Below are 26,854 nucleotides of genomic sequence, written 5' to 3'. Positions count from 1 at the left end.
AGGCTTACAATTCAATACACAGAAAAACTACATGAAGGACTTGGAAATACTAAAAAAATTAAGAAATCTCATTAAGATAAATGAAAGCATAACGGATAAATTTATAGAGAAAAAATTACTAAGACAAGGCGTTCTTCTGTTTAAAAACCTGTTTTATATTACACTAGATGACCCGGCGAAGTCTGTTTCACCTTAAAGGCAATAGATAAGCCGATTTTCGAATTCATTAAGTTATTTTTTTTATTATAAAATAAAAAATAATTATGTACACTAATCATTCATTATTGTTTCTGTACTTTAGTACATAGTTTGCTCTTCACTTAAGTACCTTGTGATAAACGACATTTTTGTTCTATTATCAGGCGCAAAATCAACCAACGCAGATGGTCTTCCGACCCGTGAACATGCCACATATAATTGACCATGGGAAAAACATGGATGTTCTAGATTCAAACCACAAACTTTTAACGATTGGCCTTGTGATTTGTTGATGGTCATGGCAAATACATTGAAGTTTTTTAAATTCAAACGGCATATCGGTTGGGATCCTCGGAATGAGAACTTCCTCACCTTTGAATTTTCCTTTCAGTATCGTCGCGTAAATTCATTATTCATCAATTTTCTAGCCACCAAACGCGTACCGTTGCACGTTGCACAGTTTTGGTTGGTTTATGTTTTACCTTTAGGCGTAAATTGTGCGGTGGTAAGCCAGGCACATCCAAGGAGTTTAAACATTCAATTGGAAAGTTGGTGGCTTCATTGTCATTTGTGACGCAGTCAATAGATTTGAATGAATGCATTGTTGCAATGATCTTATTTTGAATTATGTAGTTCTTTATTCTTAACCGCTAAAATTGCTCGCTCACTCAACCATTCATTATTTTTATAGTCAGAAATGATGTTTGGAAATATTTTGTTGATAAGTTCGTCTTTTGATGAGACAAAATTACAGAAATTACTTGGAAATGATATCAATCCGCTCGATTCATCGACAGGTACTTGACCATTACCGATAGTCAGCAATTGCTCAGAGAAATCTTCAGCAGATGTAACATTAAGCAATGCAACTCTCGTGTTTGTTCTCAGCTGCAGTTTCTTTACATAGCGCCAAGCGTTTATTTCATCGGCAGCAGTAGATCTTGGAATTACTGGTAGTGTTTGGCGGAAATCTCCAGACAGTGAAATCAATACTCAATGTTCGGTTAAGTGCTTCTAATGCACGTTTATGCGCCATTGTGCATTCGTCCCAGATGATGATTTTCGATGCCGATAAAACTTTGGTCATTGCTGAATTTTTTGCAATATTTCACGTTGGTTCTTCAATAGTTTGAAGATTTAACGGTAATTTTAATGCTGAATGAGCCGTACGGCATCATTATAACAATGTGGCTGCTATTCCAGAAGAAGCAACTGCAAGCGTTACGTTGGATCTCGCACGAACAGTGGCTAAAACTACTGACATGAGGAATGTCTTACCTTTTCCACTAGGGGCATCTAGGAAATATAAACCACCATTTCCATCATCGATTGCCTTCATTAAAGTATCATAAACTTCCTTTTGTTGGGAATTCAACAGAGGTACATTCGTTTGAACTACTAAATCTAATTCCTGGTGATCATATTCACGTTCCCGTTCCAATTCTCGATTAAATGCGTCATTCATTTCACGATTTGGCGATGGTATTCCTAACCTGATTAATAAACTACCGCACATGAGGTAACCCATATCTTCGATCAAGAGTAAAGCACGATTATATATCTCTTCATATCTTCTGACATATTATCCTTGTATTTGTGTCACAGGTTACATGGGTTTGATGGAAAGCATGATAGCGAATAATGTGCGTATCTGACTTGGAGAGGCAGACATAATGGCTTCAGCGATTGTGGTATCCCAATGGGTATCGTTTTCTAATAGGTTCAGTTCTTCACATGCAGCACGATATGTTGGGAATATTACACCATTTACAGTCCGTTGTGTCTCAAATGACGTTGGCCCACGCACATTTACCAGCAACAACCGCAAATAGAACCATTCATCAATCTTTGGATGAACTGTATACCCAAGAACCGCATCGCCTTGCTTCCGTCTTTGAAAATTCTTCGATGAAGCATTCCAAGTATAATAAAGTGGCATCTCCGAGTAAAGCAAAGTTCGTGCAAACGGATCGCTTTGGCAGATCGCAAACAAACTGGTCTATCTAGTTTCTGCAGGTGTTTCAGCGTTGACCATTCTCCAGATGCACCGCCAAATGCACAACACGATGACTTTTGATGAATATTAATGATATTTATTCAATTGAAATAGTTTTAATATTGATTTCTTACAAAAATCGAATTGTCATCCATACGTCCATTACATAGCTTTGCGTTTTGTTTTTCCAAGTCTGATTCTTTTTTGTTATACATACCACGTTTTATAGTGACTGACGTTTTATGTCAAGTCACAATGGAATAAAAATTATCCTATGTCCGTCTCCTGGCTCTAAGCTACCTCCTTACCAATTTTCAGCCATATCGGTACAGTCGTTCTTAAGTTATAAATACTGTAACTAACACAACTTTCTTTTATATATATTTAGATTATAGTCATAAGAGAAAATAAAATGACGACTGTTAGCAAAATCAAAAAGAGAAAAGGAAAAAGTTTCTCATAAATTTGTGGATAAAGCACAAAAATCTCGATTGAAATAAACATTGCCATTCATACTAACAAATTAGAAACCCTAAATACGAAATTTTTTGATAAATTCCATGAAATGAATTTAGCTTTAATCAATTGTTTCAGGTTGAACTCTGCATAGAACCAGGTCAAAGCTTGGGGTTAATGATCAGAGGGGGTGTCGAGTATAATTTGGGAATCTTCATCACAGGCGTTGACAAGGATTCCGTGGCGGACAGGGCAGGATTAATGGTAAGACGATCGAAAAAAACACGATAACTCTTTCGAAATTTCAATTTTAATATCGAGATTCATTATATACGAGGTATATCCACAATGTAAGCTTCTATTTTTATCAGCGGCAACGCTGAGACCGCAGTTTCGAGCAGGCGCGGCAATTACTCTAGCACGGGTTCTTCATAGTGTTTTCTCATGATGTCAGATTTGATTGAAAATGCTATGAGTGATTTGATGATTAGGGGATGAGCCGGAGAGTTCAATGAAGGATAATAAGGAACGAAGTGGAGGCCTATCTTTGGATACTGATTATCTGGTTCACGCAGTTGAAGAGAAGCTTAAGCAAAATCGTAAATTCACAATTCATGGAATTGTTACTGAAATTTTACTTTACTCACGTTAGGTACCCAAACAACACTAAAACAGTGTCGATTTTCTCCTGTTATAATTACGGAGAATAGAATTTGGGTATCTATCAGAAGCTAAACGGCAATGATTGAAGTGAAGGTACATTTCGTCTCCATTGTAAGTGTAGCTTAAGCAAATTTTGTTTCTAGAAATGGAAAAATATTTTTCTGATTAATTTCATTACACGAACACGAAATTGAAAGGCGCAGTACAGATCAAGCACCGAGAATTCATGTCAAAAGGAGTTGTTTTTACCATGATGATGTCCGACCTCAAATTGCGAATGCTTAATCATCCCATGTGCAGTCTGGATCTAGTTACAAGCGATTTTTATCTCTTCTTACATCTAGAATTTTTCTTTTGTAGTCAAAATTCAACAAAAACTTGTGCCACATTATGACAAGTCCCTACAAAAGTTCTGAAGCTATGTAGAAAATCGGTTTAAAAATTTTAGATTTTTTAAAATGAATATTTTTTCTGTATCTGTAGACTAGTTTTTTCATATAATTAAACGGAACTTACTTTATGAACATATCTCGTATCACAATCTGATTAAAATATTAGACGGAACGTATTTCAATGGATAAATACTACAACACATTGGTTATAATTGAAAATCATAGCAAAAAATCGAGTTTAATATGTGTAGGATATCGATCAAAATTATTTTTAAAAAAGTTTCCAGCTCGGAAACGAGCTTGTGTATTCAGCGTTATCCTGAAAAGTTTAATCTGATATTTGGGCAATATGGTACGTGGAAACGAATCTGATCAAAAAAATAAATTGAAAGATTCAGCCGATCATTTTGGAATTGTATTGATATTATGTTATTTTACGAAAGGACCTAAACATAAACGGAAGCTCCAAAATCTACTATTCATTGTCAACAAAGACAAAATATCGATTTTTTTCAACATTTCCTTAGATTCGGACAGTTGGTTTATCATCAATGGACATGTCGCGATTTCTAAACCTTGCAAAAAAATCGTACACTTGAATTTTTCTGAACTGTTTTAAACATTGAAATAGTTGTAGATGCATTTTTATCGAGTAGAAAACAGCAGAAATCTGTCCACTCATACTTTACATCACCAAAAAGGGAACAATAACAAGGAAGTGCTAGCAAAAAGAATTTTACAGATGACCAGAACCACATCGGCAGATACTGATATTACATGCAAATAGAGACAACAAGCTACATCCTTCTGTAACGCAAAAGATATCACAGACGGCAGTGAACTTCTTCAAAAGCTCGAACCACGGCAATTCTAATTATTGGGTCTCCGTACAATTGAGTTATTTCAATAAAAATTAATCAAGGGATGAATTCAGTTTCAAGCTTAATTTTTATAGTTTTTATATTTATATAACGAAGACATGCACATTTTAAAGAATTTACCGTGGGTTTTGTAGCCTAACCTCGGCTGGAGACTCTTCCTCAGGAAGTGGTATTCGGCCGCAGTGAAAGTATATAAATAATTGGTACTCAGATGGGGTGAACAATTAATATTAAATTGGACGCCACCAGCTTTTTAATTAATGACGTTAAGAGTAAATAAAAAAATATGGAAAAGCTGGAAACATCTTATGAATTAAATTAATGAAAATTAATATTAACTGCATATCCAAAAAAGGCTAGTGAATAAAAAACAGTTATAGAGTAAAAACAACTCAGTTTTATATACAGTATGTTTCTGAGGAATAGAACAGATTCCTGTTTGGTTATATTTAAAAAAATATATAAATTAAGTTTTTTTATATGTTAGATCTTAAGTTCCTATTTATTCAAATCTGTTCCACCTACTCGTTCCTTCTTTAGTAATTTCCATTTCTGTTCTTGTTCACTTCCTTATTTTATATTTTTTTTCGCAGTTCTACAGCTCCAGATTGGAGTTCAACCACACAAAGGACTCAACCGGTACACCACGGTTTCCTTAAAGCCATACTGTATATTAAAGATAAGACTGGGACTGAGTTCCCAGCTGTTGGAATTGAATTTAATGAGTGGTGTACCGGTTGAGTCCTTTTTGTGGTTGAAATCTATTCTGGAGCTGTAGAACTGCGGAAAAAATATAAAATAAGGAAGTGAACGGGAACAGAAATGGAAATTACTAAAGAAGGAACGAGTAGGTAGAACAGATTTGATTAAAAAAGAACTTTTGCTTAAATTTATAAAAAAAATTGAATCATATTTTTTTTAAATATAACCGAACAGGAATCTGTTCTATTGTATTCGTTCTGTTCCCCAAATAAATGGAAAATACGGATTTATATTATAATTATTGAACGTTGAAAACCTTACCAACGAATATAAAGAATAATTTTACTTTGCTTTGATTTAAACACTTTTAAAGTGTAGATACATAGAGAGTTTTATCGAATTTTTCGAATGGAGTGGGAGGTCGATAACAAATTAATTTTTTCAAAAGTGGGAATACTAGAAGCAAAATATGTTTGAAGAAAAACCGAATGGCCTACTATAGAACCAAACAAAATTTCAATGTCAAAATATTTAATTACTCAACATATTCTCCTCTTAATTGGATATATTCATTTCAGCTAACCTGCAACGTGTCTAGATTTTTCAAAAATCAAATGTTTCTTCTTGAACTACAAACCAGACCTCCACAGCTTTTATTAACTCCTCGTTGGAAGAAAATTTACGACATTTTAAACTTTCTTTCAGTTAAGGAAAGAGATGATAGTCGGACGGAGCCAAATCTGGTGAATAAGCAGGGTGTTCCTCTCAATCACGAACTTTTTTCAACACAAAATGAGATTTATGTGCAGGGGCGTTGTCCTGCAAAAACAAAACACCTTTAGATAGCTATCCGCGTCTTTTCTCTTCAATTTTTCCCGTAGATTGGTCAGTAATGTCGATTAGTAATCTCCAGGTTTACTCCATGGCAATCCCAAAATACTGAAGAAAGAACTTTTCCAGCAGATTTTTGGACACGAAACTTCTAAGGTCTTGGAGAACCAGAGTGTCGCCATTCCATCGATTGTTGCTTTGTTTCTGGATCGTAGAAATGTATCCAAGTCTAATCCATAGTAACAATTCGATTTGAAAAGTCTACATCGTTTTCAAATCGAGCACAGATCGAACGCGATGCTTCTACCCTTGCACGCTTGTGGTCAACATTCAAACATTTGGGGATCCATTTTGCAGCAATTATGTCAAAACTATATGACGAATGCGTTCGTATGAAATATTCAATGCTTCAGATATCCGTTGTAGCCCAATTTGACGGTCTGATAAAATCATGTCATGAACTGCATCGATATTTTCGGGGAATGACACAGAAACTGACCTTCCCGATCGGTCATCATCTTCAATGGAAAATTTACCTCTTTTGAAGCTTGCAGTCCAATTTTTCACGGTCATATACGAAGGATATCGATCACCAATGGTATTAAGCAAATCTTCGTAAATCTGCTTACCTCTTAACCCTTTCAAATACAGGTACTTGATGATGGAACATGGAACTGGTCTAGGCTAACTACTCGTAGATATCAATACATTCTCGTGAACATTGGTTTCGGTGTATATAAATGTGTAAACTACCATTATCAATCAGTGTAATTTAAAAAAAAATAGTGAACATTTATAAAAGAATTTACACGTTTTCAATGAAATTATTAACTAGCTCCTTATAGAAAAAATAGATAGTGATATCGCTCGTTAAAAATGTTATAAAACTAAATAACATAAGCAAATCCATTTTTCTTTAGGTCGGAGATCAAATTCTAGAAGTAAATGGCCAGTCGTTTATGGACGTAACACACGACGAAGCCGTAGCTCAACTCAAATACCATAAACGTATGTCTTTAGTCGTGAGGGACGTAGGAAAAGTCCCACATTCCTGCACTGCCTATGATAGAGACTGGGACTTATGTAGTCCAGGGTAAGTCAATCATCAACTTCTCCTCTAATGAGTTCATAATATATAGTTATCTAGTAACTTCTATCCACAATCAAAGTAATGATAATCATACGTAGTGGAGCTGGTTTTTCAATAATCATCATTCTAGTTTGGACGCTCCTCTACGTAATATCTGAAGTAATCAATTGAATGAGTAGCTGGCAAAATGTCGTTTTTCAAAAAGTCGATTTTTGATGGATAAACGATCTTTGTCACTTGCTTGATCGAATCCAATCTTCAAGTAGTTAGATTTCAAACCGCTAGATAGCCTACAATGCGGCGAATCATGCTTGGGTTTGGTGGAAAAACGTTTCACGTTGGTAGCACTGATACCGACGTTTTATTGTGAGATTTCATAGTGTGTTTGCATTGTTGTTTACTCATTTCCCATCATGAATATATCGGCTAGTTATTCAGTTGAAGGAATGGAGTGACAAGAAGTGTAAAATTAAGAAAGACTGTAGAAAATCATACAAAGTCAATCGCGGAAAGGATAATGTCGTTCTTGAAAAGGTTGTTCAGCGGTTTGTGAGAAAGAAGGATGCATAGCTCTTAGTATTGCGTACATACATAGTTTATTTCCTCACTTTTACGGTTTGACGTACAATGAACATTCTCTTTTACTCGTCCTACGGGAACCACGGAAAAGACGTAACGGTAAATCAGATTCCATCAACACGACAAGCTTCTTTTGATTATTCCTTGAATGGGAACGTTTGCCAACACACCAAGGCGAATTCAAATTTCACAACAAAGAATGAAAGTCTTATCTCATCGAAAAAACGTTTGAGTCCTGATATCAGTGTCTCCAAAATGTACCGTTTATTCAAGCAGAAATTCCCTGATAATTCAACAAACTCTACTTTGTAATATTTCGCTCTGACACATGCAAAAAGTGCGATCAATTTTACGTCAAGTTAGTACTGGCTCGGAGTGAAGAAGAGAGGAAATCGATCGAAGTTGACAGCCGTCTACATCATTGCAAAGCTGACCAAGAATATAAGACTCTCTCAGAAGATTCAGCAAACAGATATGTTATAACAATATGTGTAGACCTACAGCAAGTCTTATTTACACCTATGTTAACCCATGGCGATGTGTACACCAACACCAGTATTCTACATACAATTTGGCAATCCTGAATATGACTGACAACGTTGCAAATATGTTTCTATGTCAAGCATAACGGAGTTCTAAGGAAATCGGGTCTTGCATTTTGAGATACATCATCACTACACTTCGACCACTACACCCGGGCCAGGAAAGAGAGATTAATCGTTGTACAGGCCAAAACAATAATTGTAATACGCTCATCCTGTATAGTGCCAAGAAAAGGGTGATTGGTAACACGTAATTGTTGGTACAAAACTAAACGTCTGGATGAAGATGAAGATATAACTACCGATGACCCAGTTTCACTGCATGTGAGAAAGATACACAACATATTGTGCCTTTGGATTTCAGAACACATGGTTTAATCCATGTGACATCAAGGATCTTACCAACCAAGTGACACCAGGCCAGCCCCTTTGGAATGTCTATTTCTATCAAGCTGAACGCCTTGTATTTTTTGCTTGTCTTTAAAATTAGCCTTCGCAGTCGTGTACTTTCTATAAGTAATAATCGTTTGGATACCAAATTCATTAATTTGATTCGAAAGCTAGAAAATAACTAAAACGACGCTTAACCAATTTGAACAGAATAACGTGCGCGAACACATCGCTCGACGTCCACCACTTGAGCGTCGCCAATGTGAACACACACTTAAGATCTCGCAACCTATGAACCTACAAGTCGGGGAAAACAAGATTGTTAATAATTTCTGCTAGTTATTATCGTGCGTATTTCTTACAATCATACGTTCAACATCAACAATAATATTAACAGTTTTCGATTATTTTTTTTTTGTTATAGAAGTAGAGCTGCGCAAACCACTCGGAAATGGGCAGCTGCGCTTCAAATGGTGGAGGAGAAAGCTCGAATAATTTTGAGTCGTCCTGAATTTACTACCCTATGTTATTATACAGATGAATACGCAGCCAGACACATGACCATAGATGCCTTCGTACAAGTGATGACTGAACTTCTAAATACCCCCGATAAGGTGAGATAAATATAATAATTTTACCATCAAGGTACATGTTTTGTGTATGTAGAAATCAGCAGTGATAAGTTTGAACTCGTTCCAGTTTATCAAATTGTCTCTGTAACCACTTCACTACAATGTCTGTCGTGAAACATGGATCTTGAACAATACAAAGATATTAAGTTCTATTTAGAGCTCAATAAACTCATATGTAAAAAAGGATGTCTACAAATGATACGAATGATTTAAGAGTGGAAGTGACTCAGTCGGGACGTTTCACGATCTCAAAAACCCAATGAAAATCCCCCGATTCTCAAAGTTCTTATCTTCTTTTGTTTTCACATCCTCCGCACTTAACAGATTTAGTACAACGCGATTTCTGATTTTTCAAAAGAAATGTACTGAAAGCTAGAGATTTTGAAATCAGGTGAAAGCCTTTTTGAGAGAAGACTTCCACAAATGCTTCCAGCCAGTACTTTGTATCTATAGCCTCTATTATCCTTGTAATTTGTCTCATTATGACATTGGCATAGCTCACTCAGCTACATAATTCACGTCTGTACAATTTTTAGTGAAGATTTCCATATTTTAATCAAGTGATACATCGTTGAAACGCTTACAATGTTTTCTATTTTTCAATATATTCTTGATATTTCACGACACACTTTTGAAGCATTTGTTAAGCTTAGGGGAGAGGTGGTAATCTCTAGGGACAAAGGGCAGGTTATATAGGGGATGAGGAATAACAGTATACCCAAATTTCTTCAAAACTTCCTGTGTTGGACAAGTGTTGTTGTATAGAAGCACTACTCCTTCCGTTAGTCGTCCTCTCGGGCGATTCTGGATTTCTCACCGGAATTTGATTAGTGTTTCACAATATCTGAGTTTGTTGTAGTCCCAGGTTTCATGAAATCGATGAGAAGTACCCCCTTTCGATACCAAAGCAAGTCACTATAATTTTTTCTGTCTACTGCGTTTGTTTGAATTTCTTCGGTGGCGGTGAACAAGAGTGACGCGAAATTATTGTTTTGTTTCGGGTGTATGATGAAACACCCACGTTTCAACTCATTCAATAACCTCTCCTTCTTGCCTACCCCCTTACATTGTTGAGGAAATTGGAGCATAGCATCCGGGAGACCCAACTAGCACTCTCCTTGCGATAACCCAACATTACTTTCAATTGTATGATAGGAAGCTTCAAGAATGCGTTCAATAAGTTCACGGACAGTGATCCTCCAATATTTGAACAGCTTATTGATCGTTTGGACAAGAGCATCCGAAACCAGCGGTCTTCCACACCTTTCTTCATCGTGGACTTCCGTGCAATCGTCAAGAAAAGCCCAGCACCGTTTGCGAATGTGCTGAACCCCAGTCATTTGACGATGAATCACTATGGGCGATGACTACTGCGGGCTACCCCGTTGGCGGATTTTTAGCCTAGCACCTTTCCTCGAGGTTGTCGCTCATTAAGAACCTGACATTTGGTGCAATCCTGATTGTCATAGTCATAATACTTATAGGTACAGTTGTTCTGTAGTCTGTTAATCGTTCCTAACATGCTTTATACCTCGTTTTTTATACTCATACCTATTGTCTAACAGTTTCGTTATTGAAATACTTATCCTTAAGATGTTATGAATTGTATGGAGGTGATTCACACGCAGTTTCAACACGATATCTATAACTGCAGCAATAGCGTTGAATTGTGATTAAACCGAATGCCTTTTCGTAGTCGATATTAAAAAGAAGGGTTTTATTTACCACATAAGTATTTCTGAATAGATAATCTACTTTACCAATCTACTATGATATTATGGAATAAGTTATAAAGGTTGTCAACATAGTTTATCACATCGCTAATATTGTTCCTGGAAAGAGCAAAATGTAATTGAAAATATTGTGACAATAAATGATATATATTTTGTTTCAGTATACACTAATGACCGAATTAAGAGAAATAGTAGCTCTTGACGACCGTATGAAGTTTGATGAATTAGTTTATAGAAGAGATTTCGACCCTTCGAGAATTAGAGATCCTAGGGAACACGATTACAGACATTCACGCGTAAGTACAAATATTATTTGATAGAAGGTTTATTTTATTAAAAGATTTTTGTTTTTCTTTAGCGTTATATTCAATTGAACAAAGTTAACAAATCGTCTTCATGCATGACCGATCATGAAGACCATGCAAGACCGACTTCATAGCTTAAATTGTTACTTGATAAGAAAGTTGAGTCTATGGCTTCGGCCAAGAGATAAAAATGGAAAACGTCGTCTTAAATAAGCGCGTCGTAAGGAGCTATGTGAAATTTTACGAGGAGATACTAAAAAATTTGCATAACGATGTGCGTTAAAAGAGACTTGAAAATGGCACAATTTTTTGAGTATAGTACTCAGTCTACAATCTTCCTTAATCTATCTGATAAATACGTTTTCTTGACATTTACAAACTAGGCCTCCGTTGTGGTGATTCCCTTGTACTTATGCTTGAAGAGCGAGTACTAAATCCGGATAAAACGGTGGATGAGGTGGCAGTTCCTAATCTAATTCTACAAATTTAGCAATTTTGATTACGGAGGTGTGAGCTTTGTCTTTCTTTAGATAATCGATGTAGATTACATCTTGTGTATCCCAGAAATCGGTGGCTATCAACTTTCTGGTCGATAGGACACTCTTTAACTTCTTTGAAGCAGATTCACCTGGTGGAGACCACTAAGTTTGACTCACATCAGTTAATATAATATTATTGCTTAATAATTCTTGAATCTATGTTCTATTATTAATACTAGGAATCCCATGAAAAATTATATCGTGATCAAACGCCATAAAATTGCAAGCATACTGATTATTTAAGCTTTCAAGATGAATTAAATAATCTCTATGGTCTTGTGGTTTTGTTTTGGCTCCACCAAACAATAAATGGACAACTTGATTCTTACAATGTGATTGATACTTCATTTCTTCCTCTTCCGTTTCTCATCTTTTATTTTTTTAATATTAACTGTACAGTTTGAAGACAAACTTCTGGTATTAACGACAAATTAGCTAAGTTGGCTTCTTTATCATAGTAACTTGAATCTGCTTTGGTTGTTTCTATTGATGCGCTCTCTGGATTCAGTATTCCTCTGCATAATAGTATTGAATGTTTCTTTCCGCGCCATTGACATTTTGAATTGATTCTACAAGCTTGTGTATTGTGACCTGGTATCAAACAATTGAAACAACAATTCTTTTCTTTAACGATGTTTAATTTATCATCGTCTGGCTCGCTTTTCCACATCTTGACCTCCGATGTTCTTCCTCACAAAATATACAAGTATAAGTTTTCAAATTCTGTTTGACATTTTTAGTTTTCTTTGTCAATAATCCAGTAACTGTTGGATTTTTATTGAATTTAACATTACTCACATTATTTGAATGTTTATCGTCGTCTTAATAAGTCTTTCTTCGTTCTCTACTTCATCTTGTAAAAATTCTGCCAACTTAGTTAACCTTTCTCCGATGTCCTTACATTTGATCGTAGTTGCTTGCCTTTGCCACGTTCTTATTAACTCTTCTGGTAAAGATGATTCAACTAATGGATATAACGTTGCAGCACACTTGTCTTTTGTAACCCCAAGTGATTCAAGAGCACGTAATTGTGCCTTAAATTTATCATAAATTTTTAACAATGAAATTTCTTCATTTGATTTGATAGCATTATTACTAGTGTTAATAATTCTCGAACATAAACTTCAACTAGCAATTCATCTTTGAAGAAACGACTTTTTAACTATCAATAACTTTATCGTAATTATCCTTTGTTGATGGGAAACTAAATGAGCTGCTCTTGAATTCGGAATCATTGCTTGAGTCAAATACTGGAACTTATCTTCTTTAGTGATACTCATATCATCATGAATGTTTTTAAATTGACTCCAAAATGGCAACCAGTCTTTTAAATTACCACCGAATTTTTTTAATTCAATTGTTGGTAACTTAAATCTTCTTTTAGAATCATTATCAGTGGTGGGAGCATTTTGAAAAATTTGTTGTCGTTGTTCCGGTTGATTTTGCTGTTTATTGAATTTAATAACATCGATTTTTACATGTAAATATTTACTTGTATATTCAGTTGCTACTTCATCACTGTATCTTGTTTTCTAGTGTCTACCAGTAGCTCTATGTTTTGTCAATGCATAAACTTCTTTCGGTTGGGCTTAAATTGCGCCAAAAATACACTAATAGTTTTTACCAGTCTAAATTTTCGTGCAACGTACAATCCACTCTCTCCAAAGAAGTTGTCGAGTACTAGGAAATCACCACATGTAGGATTTATACTCCAAGCTGATGATGATGATACAAAAAATCTAAAAATCTGTAAACTTTTAATGGAATAGGCTACAATCAAATTCAAACTCGGGAATAAAGATCAAGGTTTTCATTTTCTTCAATTCTAAGGGTGTAGCTCATTCTTATAGTCTCCGAATTTAACCAAGGAGTGCTGAAGCGATGTGCTGATGAATATACTTTGAAAAGGCCACGATAGAGTATATGAAATCCTTCCAGAAATACTTCCAGTAATAGATTTCACATTGGAATTAGTTCAATACTAATCCATAGAAAATACTTTTAATTTGAGTTCTAATGTAATGTTTCGTTTTTGTTTTTGATATTTCATCTGATAATAGCGTCTTATCAATATTTCAGAGAAAAGGAATGCCAATTCCGGATTCAAATAACGCCATCTATTCAGGTTATGAGGTAAGTTGTAGAGACATTTTTCATGTTACAAAGCGAGTAGTCTAGACATTTTTATTTTCTTTTTGAACCTTATTACTAGTATTTTTGATAGACATATGTGGTGCTTGATGCGAACGTTATGATGAAATAAATAAAGTGAAGGTATAAAATTATTTTATTAATATAATTAAGTAAAAAATGTTAAGGAAAGCTTCAAGAAAATAATTCATTTTATGATTCGTAAAAGAAACTTTCTCTGTCAAACAATATTGAGAAATTAACTTCGATATTGAAGTAGAGATACATGAAACAATATTTAGTTTTACGCTCCTGATTCAAATTCTCTCGAAGAATGATACATTCCTTCCTTACTGATATCGTCCGAAAGTGTCGTCAGGTTTTTCTACTATCCTCTATGCATATTGAAAAATTCTTAGCCTACTATAGAATCAAACAAAATTTCAATATCAAAATATTTTATCACTCATCATATTCTCCTCTTAATTGGATATATTCATTACAGAGAACCTGCAACGTCTCTAAACCTTTCAAAAAAAATGTTTCATCTTGCTCTGCAAACCAGACCCCCAGAGCTTTGGCAACATAAGATTTGTGTGCAGGGACGTTGTTCTGCAAAAACAAAACACCTTTGAATAGATTTCCGCGTCTTTTCTCTTTAATTTTTTCCCGTAGAGTGGTCAGCAAATATAGAATAGTAATTTCCAGTTATTGTTCTACCCTTATCCAAAAAATCAATCATGATTACTCAATGTCAATCCCAAAAAACTGAGGCAAGAACTTTTCCAGCAGATTTTTGGACAGGAAACTTCTTAGTTCTTGGAGAACCAAAGTGTCGCCATACCATCGATTGTTGCTTTGTTTCTGGATCGTAGAAATGTACCCAAGTCTCATCCATAGTAACAATTCGGTTTAAGAAGTCTTCATCGTTTTTAAATCGAGCACAAATCGAGCGCGATGCTTCTACCCTTGCCCGCTTTTGGTCAACATTCCAACATTTGAGGATCTATTTTTCAGCAATTTTTCTCATGTCCAAATTGACGTGAACTGTATGATGAACGCGCTCGTATGAAATATTTAGTGCTTCAGATATCCGTTTTAGCCCAATTCGACGGTTTGATAAAATCATGTCATAAGCTGCATCGGGGACTGACTCAGAAACTGACCTTTCCGATCGGTCATCATCTTCAATGGAAAATTTACCTCTTTTGAAGCTTGCAGTCCAATTTTTCGCGGTCGTATACGAAGAAAATTGATCACCAAGGGTATTAAGCTTATTTTCGTAAATCTGCTTACCTCTTAACCCTTTTAAATACAGATACTTGATGATGGTGGACATATTTTTTCTTTTGATTTATTGAGTAACTCTGGTTTACTTTTTTGACGTCAAACTTTACACTGACACTTCTACTAAGTTATTGTTCGTTGCTATGGTAACGCAATATTTTGTTTATCCATGGAACTGGTCTAGGCTAACTAGATATCAATACATCCTCGTACATTAAATTTCACTTCCATTTCAGGAGTCTTATGCCAACAGTACAATGTCCAGCGATAACTCCAATAAAATATTTTCTCAATTTCATCGGTAGTAGCCCTGTAACTGTCTCTTCGGAATTCGCTCTATCGTGTCTTTTTTTACAAGCATATATGATTCAGAATTTTCACTTCATAGTATCCTGATAACCAGCAGAACTTAGTCTAGTCATACGAATCCGGGAAAGTGCCTTGCAACAGCTATTGTGTAAATTCTGTGTTTTTGCCTGAATCTCCTCTATTGCGTTGAGTTCCGCTTAAAGCAAATTATATCCAGTTAACAGATTTTCCTTTATGAATTTCCATCCCATTCTTATCTTGTAGAAATGTACTTCAAACTAATAGATCCTTTTTTTCATAGGATTATTAAAAATGTCAAATTATTCTTTTATTTTCTTAAAACTAGTTCTCCTTTCAGCTGACATGGTCCTCCTTCTCTTGTATGCTAACGTCTCCTTCTCCTCTCGTAGATATAAGCGTCGCTCCTGGTGACCCTACTTCGTACAGGTCCGGTCTTCTGTCTCCGATTTCTGTCTTTCATCAGGACTCCTCAATATTTCGGTGAAACTTGTTGGTATTACAATGGTGATTGCTTACATCATCAAGATTACTCCTCAATTCTTAAAAAAATATGTATCTATCTAATTTCTCTTTGACAGAGATACGTCCTTATCTGATGAGCTTCCCTTCCTATGGATCATCCTTATCCTTATATGTTATATCCATATTTAGCGTGGGGATACGTATAAACCGAGAGTTTGACCAGAAGAAGATAACAGACATCATGGTGGAAATCGTTAGAAAAAGATTTCAAAAGCTCCGAAACCAGAGATCAGACAAGACAAGCAGCTAACAGTGAAGATTAAGGGAAGAAATAAACAAAAGAGAGAAAATAGACGAGAAAAGAAGGGAATAGAGTGTTTTGCGCTATCTTGAAGAAAAAATGAGAATAGTTGGACATATCCACTAAAATCATGGATGAAGTAGGATGAAGAGCAAATAGCAGAGAAGATTAGCGAACCCATGAACGAGATAGGGCAGGATTGACGGAATGTCATCTCCAAATAAATCACCAGAGCCGAAGGAGGAATCCATCGCGACTCAAACTTTCTCACAAATAACCGGAAACCAAAGGAATTCAATTTAAGAATATGCCAGCTGATAGGAGCGATAATCTAAAGAAAATATGAGGATCGCTGGACGTAACCAATAAACTCATGGAAGTAGAATGGAGAGCGAGCAGCAAAGTGATCTGGTGATACCATCGGACGAAATGGGGGAGAGTGGAGGTAGCCCCATCTCGAAATACATCGATACTACCGAAGGAGGGAATTTTTTATATAGTCCAGGAAAGATGGGAAACGATTCGAAGAAGCTAGTAAGCAGTAGATATCGAAATGCGGTATTTGGATAATCTTCATAAAGCGGCCGCAAAAAAAGTACATATAGTGATTTTTCGGAAATTACATTCCGGTGCAAAAAATGCATTTTGCAGTTGCATAATTTCTCGAATTATAAAACGATTGGAAACCTGATAAAATCGCTCAAAAACGGAGGTTTTAGGGCATGCTGAGTCCGATTCCGGTATTAAAATTCGACGGGTCATTAAAATTTGCCGATAATCGTTTCTTGGGGGTTTTCCGAGAACCCCCCGTAGAACCACATCCGTGCATTTCCGGCGAATTTCAATGCCATAATTGAATTCAGTATGGCCGAAAATCCCGGGAAACTGATTTTTCCGGGTTTCCAATCGTTTTATAATTGTTCGAGAAATTATGCAACTGTAAAATGCATTCATTGCATCCATCCGGTCGATTTTGATGCACTTGACTACTCGGAATGTATCGTTCTTTGAAGATCGCATTTTGAGAGGCGTGGGCTTGGACTAGGCGTAAAAGTATTGAGACTCAAAGATTTAAAAACATATTATTGACAATAAAGTTGTGGAAAGATGAAAAATTAGTTTTTGAACCTTTTGTAGGGGAAAAATTATTACTTATTTGTATATTGAACTTCTTATTATATCTTTGAGTTTATTATTTACTAAATTAAAAATATTTACATCCAGTATCTCGGAAATTATCATACCTAATCACTTATATAGAGTTTAATTGAGTCTTCGAATCAGATTTCGACATACAGATTGATTTTGTACATAAACTTTTTATTATGATATACCCGATATCACTCTCACGGTTATATTTACATTGTTGTCACATTTATTTGAAATTTAATGCAGGCAAAAATGACTACATGTTTTCTTAACAATATAGTGAACAGATACTGCACATTATATACTTAAAATTTATCGTGTATCTAAATTAAAACCAGAGAAATAAATATCTATTACATCTAAATTGAAGTGTATCAATTACTTTGAATGTATTACATCAGTGATAAAGTTGAAGCTTTCTCTTAGAAATCCAACATAATAATGAGAGTAAAATATCATGACGCGATAAATAAGTAATTCATAGCCCGGTCGTTCAAGCTAAAAAATCGATTTGGAAATAATCCTAGGGCTGTTTTTATTCAACCTCCGATCGCTCCGTGCAGGCACTACGCGGCCAGAAGAAACCATGTAAACGACTGCGAAGCTCCCGCACTACACACTCCGTCATTGTTGACTTTCAGGCGTCAGTCGGCGTTGTGCTACAGCCACGTAAACATTATTGATGCTCCCACCAAGTCTGAATTGCGAAGTGTAATTCGTTTTCTACAGGCTGAAGGCCATAGTCCTGCAGAAATACATTGAAGATATGCATGATGAAGGGGCCAAAATGTAAATCTGTTGTTTCAGATAATCTGGTTCAACGAGTTAACAGAATTATTTAAGATTCACCATTACTGCTTTGTCTATGGAATTTCCAGAAGTTTCAAGGTCTGTTTTTTACTCTATTGCTACTGAACGGACAAATGTCTCAATCTCTTCGGTGATTATTTCGAAAATTATTGTTTTATATGACCTTGTCTTTTATTTATGACCTATCGGAAGTTGAAAGAAAAGTTTATAGACATCTGTTTCGATATTAAGTTTCATTTGATCCATATCTTCAGATGTTTCAAAAATCGATTTTTCGCAGAAATTGCGCTTCATTTAGCTCCTATGCTTTTTATGGGAATGGAAATTACACTTTATCACAGTTCAGTTTATATAAACTTAATAGGAAAAAATTAAACAGATTCCACGATTCGATGCGTTGCGATCTTTATTAAAAAAATTTTGTCAATGTCAAGTGACATGTTGACATTGACCGCAACTGTGTCTTAAGGCTTGGACACACTTTTCGTACACCACTCCGATCCGACTCCGGTCCGGTACTGCTCCAAAGACGGATCGGTGCGGGATCAGAAAGGATGAGCACACATGTCCCACACCCTTCGGGTTCTTTCCGATTTGTAGCTCCGGTTCGATACATTCGCCACTCTCAGCAGTCTTGAATCTATTAAAATCGTTATGTTCAATGGTGAAAAATGGTGAATTTTGCACAATTTCATTCAAAGTAACGAAAGCTACAATGTACGTGAACAGACTGCAAGTGTTGATGATATTTGAGTGGTGGGATCTCGTCTTCAGAAGTTTCCTCGTCGCTGCAGATTTAATTTGAGCGAGCAGTTCAAACAATTCTTCAATTTTTCAGTTTAGGGTAGTAAGAACATAAGACCCCCATTATCGTTCTGATATTTTACAGCTATACAATGTACTTCCTATTAATAATTGTTAATGATAATTGATTGCATTTACTTACTGGTGAGTAATCAGTGAAGATAATATTTAATCTCTACTGTACATTGGACCTTCGCAATTTTTTTCCAGATTATGTCTTTATAGTCGGAGTTTCGTTACAGCTCGTTTGCCCGGTCATACAGTACTAGATACTTCCTTACTTCTTCAATAAGTTTTTCCGGTTTTGTTCCCGACATTATTGTCAATTTAGTAAAAAAAAAACACTTCAAAACTCTATCTCCAAAATTTTATCACAAATTCCAAAGTCGGTTTTCATATGTACTTAAATTTGAACGTAACTGAATGTCGTAACTCGTTAAAACTAGTTTCCATTTCTATGAAGTGTACAGTGCAATAAATATGATTTTCGTGGAAGGTAAATATTGGAAATAAAAGTTAGTGAGCGAAGGATTCAGATCACTATTTATTCAGATCCATGGAGAAATTCTTGCACGAGAAAAAATTTTAATCCAAAGGAGATGCTGGAAATACAGTAGAACAGTTTTTTTGCATCTAATTCCAGAGAATGGTTTTACCAAGGTCTCAAAGAGCTTGCTGAACGTTGAGTTGAGAGAATACGATTGGCTACACTTCAAATATTGAGTCTTTCTTTTTGTATTATTATTTAATTAACAAAGTGACGATAGGAATATTATTTATGAGATACCTTCTATACTATGGTTAGGAGTTAAGGAGTTATTGACATTGTGTCAACGCTATTGCAGTAAAATTTCTTTGTTTTCCCTTCTTTTGTCCTTATTCTTGCTTCATCATTATGTTTACTATGTTTTATTTTATTTGGTACCGCAATATTGAATTCCTTTTGCTTTATTCTTACTTAATTTTCCGCTGACTTTAATACTGTGATGAATTTGGTTGCGATTAAAATTATAATTCCGTTTTTTCATTTGTTTAATATCTTTTCTTTTTCCCATATTTTTATCACTAATTCAATATTACTTCTAGTCTTTATTTGGTCTTTATTTCTTCATTGATTTCGTCAACTCCCGTTACATACTTTTCAATTTTTCTGAACTAGGACTAACGCCTACCTAATAATGTATTAGCTATTTACATTATATTATGAAACAGTGAAATTTCAATCGATTTTTTTCATGAAATACGATTATTTTGCCTCATTATTATGTGTATTTATATTTAAATAATAACTATTAAACGATTAAATAAAAATAATTGACTAATCGACTAATTGAACTAGCACCAGATTAATTACAAAGTTTTGTGAAATATACCACGTGTTATATATATATATATATATATATATATATATATATATATATATATATATATATATATATATATCAAAGTTTGGAGATATGTTTTTCAAATTGAATCAAATATTTTCCTTATACTCGTAATTTAATATTTTCGACGCCACTTCAATTACAAGTTATTGAACACATTAATCTCTCGATTCTAATTGGGGTAAATAAATTTTAAATCACAGTTGCATTTCGAAATAAATATTTTATTTATACAAATGAAACGCTAATTATTTTTGAATGATCGATCATTAGTTACGAAATTAACTGAAGTGAAATTCTAAACGTTAATTTGACTATCATTATTCAATTACCACAGTTTCTCTTTTTGTAGTTTATTTAATCTGTTACCTTCCTTATGACTCAATATAAAGACTTTTCGAAAACTATAACCCAGGTTCAGGTAGATTACCTATCAGCTGATTGCGAATCCTAACACAGAACGAGATTTAGATCACAATTTATGACGTCGTATTCAATTTTCGATGAAAATTGTAGATTTAAAACATGATCTTTTGATTTTATTACTTTTTGTTCTTTAATTTTTAATCGGTTATCAACTATTCACCCACTAACCTGGAAAAGTTCAATACTAATTAGCTATTTTTATGCTTAAATGCAGAAAAGTATGAAAACTTCAGTAACCCATCAATTACGCTGGTCATAAGAATTGATGGTAGGTAGCCAGTTCAAAAAGCCATAGACAAATGAAACAACCCGTCAGCTGACCCATTGGTCTACCAGAGTAGAAGAGATCATAATACATGACTACGGCTCGATTAACTTATTAACAGTTTCTGAACACCAAATGAATGTGATCCGAGTTAGTTTCCGAACATTAAGATCACAGTTTTCTGTTCCTTAGAGCACAAAACTGCTATAGATCCACGGATGATGGATGCGAAGAAAGACATTCCATCACCCCCTGTCATTTCGACTTGGCCTCGACCTCTTTCGCGTCGCAGTTTCTTTCCCTTGTGTTCTATGGGAGATTCAGAATGTTTTATCTTTTTGTTAAGAGGTAACCTGTTTGCTGTACACTCTTGTCTACTGATTTGTTTGGACGTTTTAAGGTGTACATGTGTTTTTGCTGTCTCTGGTAAACCCTTTTTAATCTTCTTCGGCAAGAAAAGATCTAATGCGAGGGATCATCCGTCTTCTTTGAAGCTGTTCCTATGTATAACTCAGCACTTCTTTATGAAGCACGGAGTTACCTTGTCTGGGGGATCCTCTAGTAGGTTGTCTCTTTTTATTGGTGGGTTTTGTGTGACCAGTGTCGTTATGAGTGTCTGCATATTCTGCAGCATACTTATTAGCTCTGGCGTTCCTTTATTCTGCTCGAACTGACATTTTCTTAGCAGCTAGTGTGTAGCTAACTATCCTGGTTGCGTGCTCTCTTTTGCAGTTTTTAAATTTCAGCTTTTTGGTCCGGCTGAGGGTGCAGCCCTCCGTCCTGTTGTTTTTAGGACTGAATGAATATTGGTAGTCATTTTCGGGTATTGTCAGTGTTTTTCTGTATACGGCTTTTCAGTAGCCGTACTTTTTTTGGTTTCAGTTTATTTTCCCTCGGCTCGCTTTCGACGTTCGACGCGAGGGTGTTTCCAGCCAGTCTTTTGACGACTAGCTTTCTATCTTTCTCTACGTTGAGTAGATGTGTATACCACTCATTCTCTTTATATTCTCTCAGGAGCATCATTTTGTTGAAATCCTCTTATTTTGCACTGGACGTTGATTTTCCTCTGCACTAGCTGCTTTCTTATCGCTGTCCACATAAATGGGGACAGCAACATAATTGGAGGTGGCTTTCTCTTCTTTTTTTTGTCTCTTCCTCTCTCCTTATTTTTTCTAGTTATTCTTGTATTTGTTTCTTCGCGGTGTCTCCTTCTTCAGAGATTTGTCTCTCCGCTTTTCCAGAAGTTTTGGCACGCGTGTCTCCATCCTTTTTATGGTTTCCATCAACGACTGAATTCTTTCGTTTTGCTTATTGATGTCCTCTTTCAGTTTCCTGTTTTCTTCTCTTCGGCTTTTCTTAAGATACCCTCATTATACTTTCTGTCTGTCTGTTTCTTCCTGCTGACATGCCTCTATCATAAGGTTTCTCCTTATTTTTAGAGTTTCCAGGATCTATGCGTTTAGCTCCTGTGGATTTTAATTCTCTAATTTTCTTTCATATTAAGTCGTACTGAGAAGCAATTCCTTTATGTGAAAGTATTCTAAGTAACACAAAAGGCTGTACTTGGGACAGCTACCTGAAAACGGAAACAGTTTTGTCATAGTCTTACCTGACACCTGAGTCCGCTTTCACTGCACTTAATCACTCGTTAAAAGTCACTGGTTACTATAGTGAGTGGCCTTAGGTCCGTACGCTGACACACACACACGTGCCTGTCCCTCTAAGCATCAACCCGCGGATAAATCCGCTAATGGTCGGGGAGAAGAACTTCCTAACACCCCCTGTCATTTCGACAGGTCCTTCGTTCAGGTCATAGCTTCGAACGTAGACTCGTTGCTCTTCCCTGAGTACTATGGGAGATTCTGGGAAGTCGCTACACATACTTGAAATCGACATAGTCACTGACATCTGTCGGACTGAAGATAAGGCTTTTAAATAGCTAGTGAACTATTAAAAATCAATAACAATCAGAGAAATCAACTATAATACATTTGACCATACAAGGCGTGAATATATTCATCAGTTTCGTGGCTCTAACTATTATTATAAACATGTAAAAAAAACGAGTCAGTGTTTTTAATGTTTTGAGAATGTTTAGTAAGGTTGCCAACGGTCCTATTTTTCCAGAACATGTCCTAGTTTTTGTAGTGTCCTGGGACGTTCTGAATCGGTTTTAAGCAGCGTCCTGGGTTTTCAAATTTCAAAATTCGCGCGCCACTTCTCAAATATTGCATTAGACATACAGATTACTATTTACTTAGTCTATAACGTACCTAAGTTCAAAGAAATTGTTACAAACTAAAGTTTTTGTTTTATATTTTAACTATTTTTCAACTTTTTATTAAAATATTTCCATTAAAAAGTGTTATTATTTCAATTGCTTGAATTTTATTTCACCTGTTTTCACTATTTAACCATTGCAACTCTATTAATGCGTCCTGTTTTTAAACTGAATTGTCCTGGTTTTTCTTCAAATCTTGGTTTTTTAAATTTGGGGTTGGCAACCCTATTGTATAGACAATAATTGTTAGTGTACTAGGAAGATATAACAAAACAACTTTTGTATTTGGACACTCAAACATTTAAAATAGCAACAACAACATTTTTTGAATAATAGTAATGTTTCTCGAGGTTTTACGCCCGGTATTTCGTATAACCGTTTCGATAACTTACCAAAATTATTTCTATAAATAGTTTTTCCATTATCGAAGCCTCTGTTTCAAAAAACAAATACAAATAATAAAACAGATGATAATTATATCATTTCGTATGTGGTTAGCTATATCCGAAATCCATTGTAGTTTGCTCCATTTTTGTCATGATTTTTTTATTTTGTTACCTTAATCAAAATATAGCGCCTATTATATAGTGTAATCCACCAAATTTATTTTTATTCATCTCAATATTTGTATACAATTTAAAACTATAGAAACAATAATTATATAAAGCATAAATTTTCATATAGTGTGTGGCTAGCTATAACAAAAATCTTGTAGCTTTCGAACGGGTAACTATTAAAGTAGTTTACTTATTATTCGTAAGGTTCATCTTCCGCCCGATAGATGTCAGCCGCTACGCCATCTTCAAGTACACACAGCGATTTATGTCAATACTACCAGACTAAGTATTATCAATTGTCTTCAGTAGGGTCTTAACTGATCCACTGTGGCGGATGATGAATTTAGGATATGATAAATGATTATACTCCGCTTATCGGCATTCGATCGCAACCGATTGTCGGTAATAATCTGACGCCACAAAGACCAACACAGTTTTTATTAAATAAAACATAAATAAGAATTAAATTGTAACAAACTTTTAAGTATATTAACAGTATATATAAAAATATTTGATGAAGAACTTAACGAATAGTTTCCATATCTATAACAGTATCAAAGCTAATGATAAGTTTCCAAAAATTGACAGTTTTTAAAAAATTATTGAAAATTGATTAAATAAGACAGATATTAATATAAATAATTTGTATAATTTTAAAAGATTTTATTTTGATATTTATGTAGTAAGTGGATTTATTGATTGATATAAATTATATTAGGCCCAAAATCAAGACCATTTAACAGCAACAACATATAAGAAGGTGTAAAAAAAAAGAAAACAATAACAAAGATAAAAGTGGACTACAAAATATATATGCGAATCTAATTAGACATTTTAACTGATGCAGAAAACATTGAAAATCAAATACACAATATTTATAGAGGAGAAACAATAAAAAAACTGGACTGATTAATGATTAAAAATAAATGTTCATTTACCCCCAAAAAATATCTATTTAAATTACCTTGTTACTCTTCATATATTTGTAAGGCTATACGCCTTGATCGATTGCGCCATCTTCATTATCTGACTCAAAGCTAGACTACCAGGAGTTTTATGAATGAAAACATTTCTCCATTCATATACAGAAATCGATGTGCGGGCGTGTAACAAGAATAGTAGGTAAGGATAATGATTAGAGGTTTATAAATCAAACCGGAAATTTTCGCATTCTAATTTTATAAAATAAAAACTCATATTTGGAAATTTCGTTCATAATGTAAACGAATATCGTGTGTAGATTTCTGTTTTACCGTTTTTTTGAAACTCAACAGTTTGTTGATATTCCACTAGATGACGGGACAATACATAATAATTGAGAATTAGCAGAGAGGTTAACCATATATAATATTCAATCATAACTGAAGTATCTGATTTTTTTTTATTTACTTTGTATGAAGTATACAAGTATATTGAGATTATTCCGTATAATAACATCATTACTCGGAACTCTGAAGTAGCTATACTGCCCTGATAAGTTAAAAGGTACTAACTCCAACATTTTTCTAAATTCTTTTTTTAAAGTTTTCGATTCTGTATAAAAAATACAACATTTTATGACATTAGAAAGCTCTAAATCCATTATAGTGATGAATTATATTGAAATTTATATTGGTCCTAACTCCAGTTTGAAGTTCTTTTCAAGAAAAGGAGGTCCTATGTAACAAACAAATACTAAAAACGCCCTAAATCCACAAAGTGTTGCACTACGGGCATTTACTATTCAAGTTAACCGTGCTACCATGGAATTAGGGCCTTGTTTCGTAAGACACAGTTGCATGGTTTCCTGTAGTTACGGCCTTCATAGCGGCTGAGTCATCAAACAACTCCATTGTTTCTCTATATTGTACACAATAAGCGTAGCTGCAGCAGCTCAGTTCTATTTTGTTAAGTGTGTTCAACAATCAAACTCAGGAAAAGTAAACACCAAAGAACTTGGTGTTGGGGAAACAAAAACTTAAGGTCGAGGTGACGTTGTCAACTCCATATCTTATCTCACAGATGTTGTTAAAGTAACTGCTGGAAGAGGAGATACAAGTCTTTTGTATTCTACCAAATATGAAGAATCTAGTTCAAAAGTGTTGAACTTTTTGCAAGCTAAATGCATTAAGAACTTTTCCAAAAAGAACTAGTTGAAAAACTGTGCCCTCTTATGTCATCTAACCGGTGTGGATTTTGGTTGAGCATCCAAGAGTCAGAAGTGCCAGATTTCTTTTTATTTCATGGTATTATACGGTTTTTAAACGTTGTTTTATGTAAATCTATTATTTATTTTAGGGTAAATATTATAATTATGATCATAAAAAGCCCCAACTACCATATGGGGAGTTGAGGCTTGTTAAGACTGTGAAACATCAATTAATTTAACATTAAAACAAAGTTGTGTACATTAAAACTAATAACTTTTACACATCAAAACCCTTTTAAAGTATCCAAACTTTGATGCAAGTGAAGAAATTGGTTTTCCTTTTCTCCTGTAAAATTTTGTTGTTTGGAGATAGGGTTTTCTATCTTATCGGGGCAATATACAATATGAGAAAGCTAAATTTGATAAATTTATTATTCCGATATTTTATTATGAGACATGGGGTTGTGATCTCCCTCTACCACAAATTTTTTCTGCACAATCGAAATAGATCCTTGCATCCACCGAGTGTTTGATATTTTCTGTCCTTTGAAAAGCTAGTAAATTTCGAAATTATTAGTATTTATAAAAAACACAAAACACAAAAATTAGA

The 26,854-nt window shown here is 34.7% G+C and overlaps 1 protein-coding gene across 1 annotated transcript in view; it reads left to right on the top strand.

Annotated features, from left to right (window-relative positions):
* The window catches only part of LOC130444721 (disks large homolog 5-like), a 110,823-nt gene that overhangs the window by 60,554 nt on the left and 23,415 nt on the right, over positions 1 to 26,854 (top strand). The window contains exons 6-11 of the mRNA XM_056779997.1: positions 2,789 to 2,914; positions 7,040 to 7,212; positions 9,145 to 9,334; positions 11,247 to 11,381; positions 14,009 to 14,062; positions 18,285 to 18,299. Of these exons, the coding sequence (XP_056635975.1) occupies positions 2,789 to 2,914; positions 7,040 to 7,212; positions 9,145 to 9,334; positions 11,247 to 11,381; positions 14,009 to 14,062; positions 18,285 to 18,299 (693 nt within the window). The remainder of the gene's footprint in view (positions 1 to 2,788; positions 2,915 to 7,039; positions 7,213 to 9,144; positions 9,335 to 11,246; positions 11,382 to 14,008; positions 14,063 to 18,284; positions 18,300 to 26,854) is intronic.

This window comes from Diorhabda sublineata, chromosome 5 (genome assembly GCF_026230105.1).
Source record: "Diorhabda sublineata isolate icDioSubl1.1 chromosome 5, icDioSubl1.1, whole genome shotgun sequence".
NCBI lineage: Eukaryota > Metazoa > Arthropoda > Insecta > Coleoptera > Chrysomelidae > Diorhabda > Diorhabda sublineata.
This window is presented reverse-complemented; position numbering and strand designations above follow the sequence as displayed.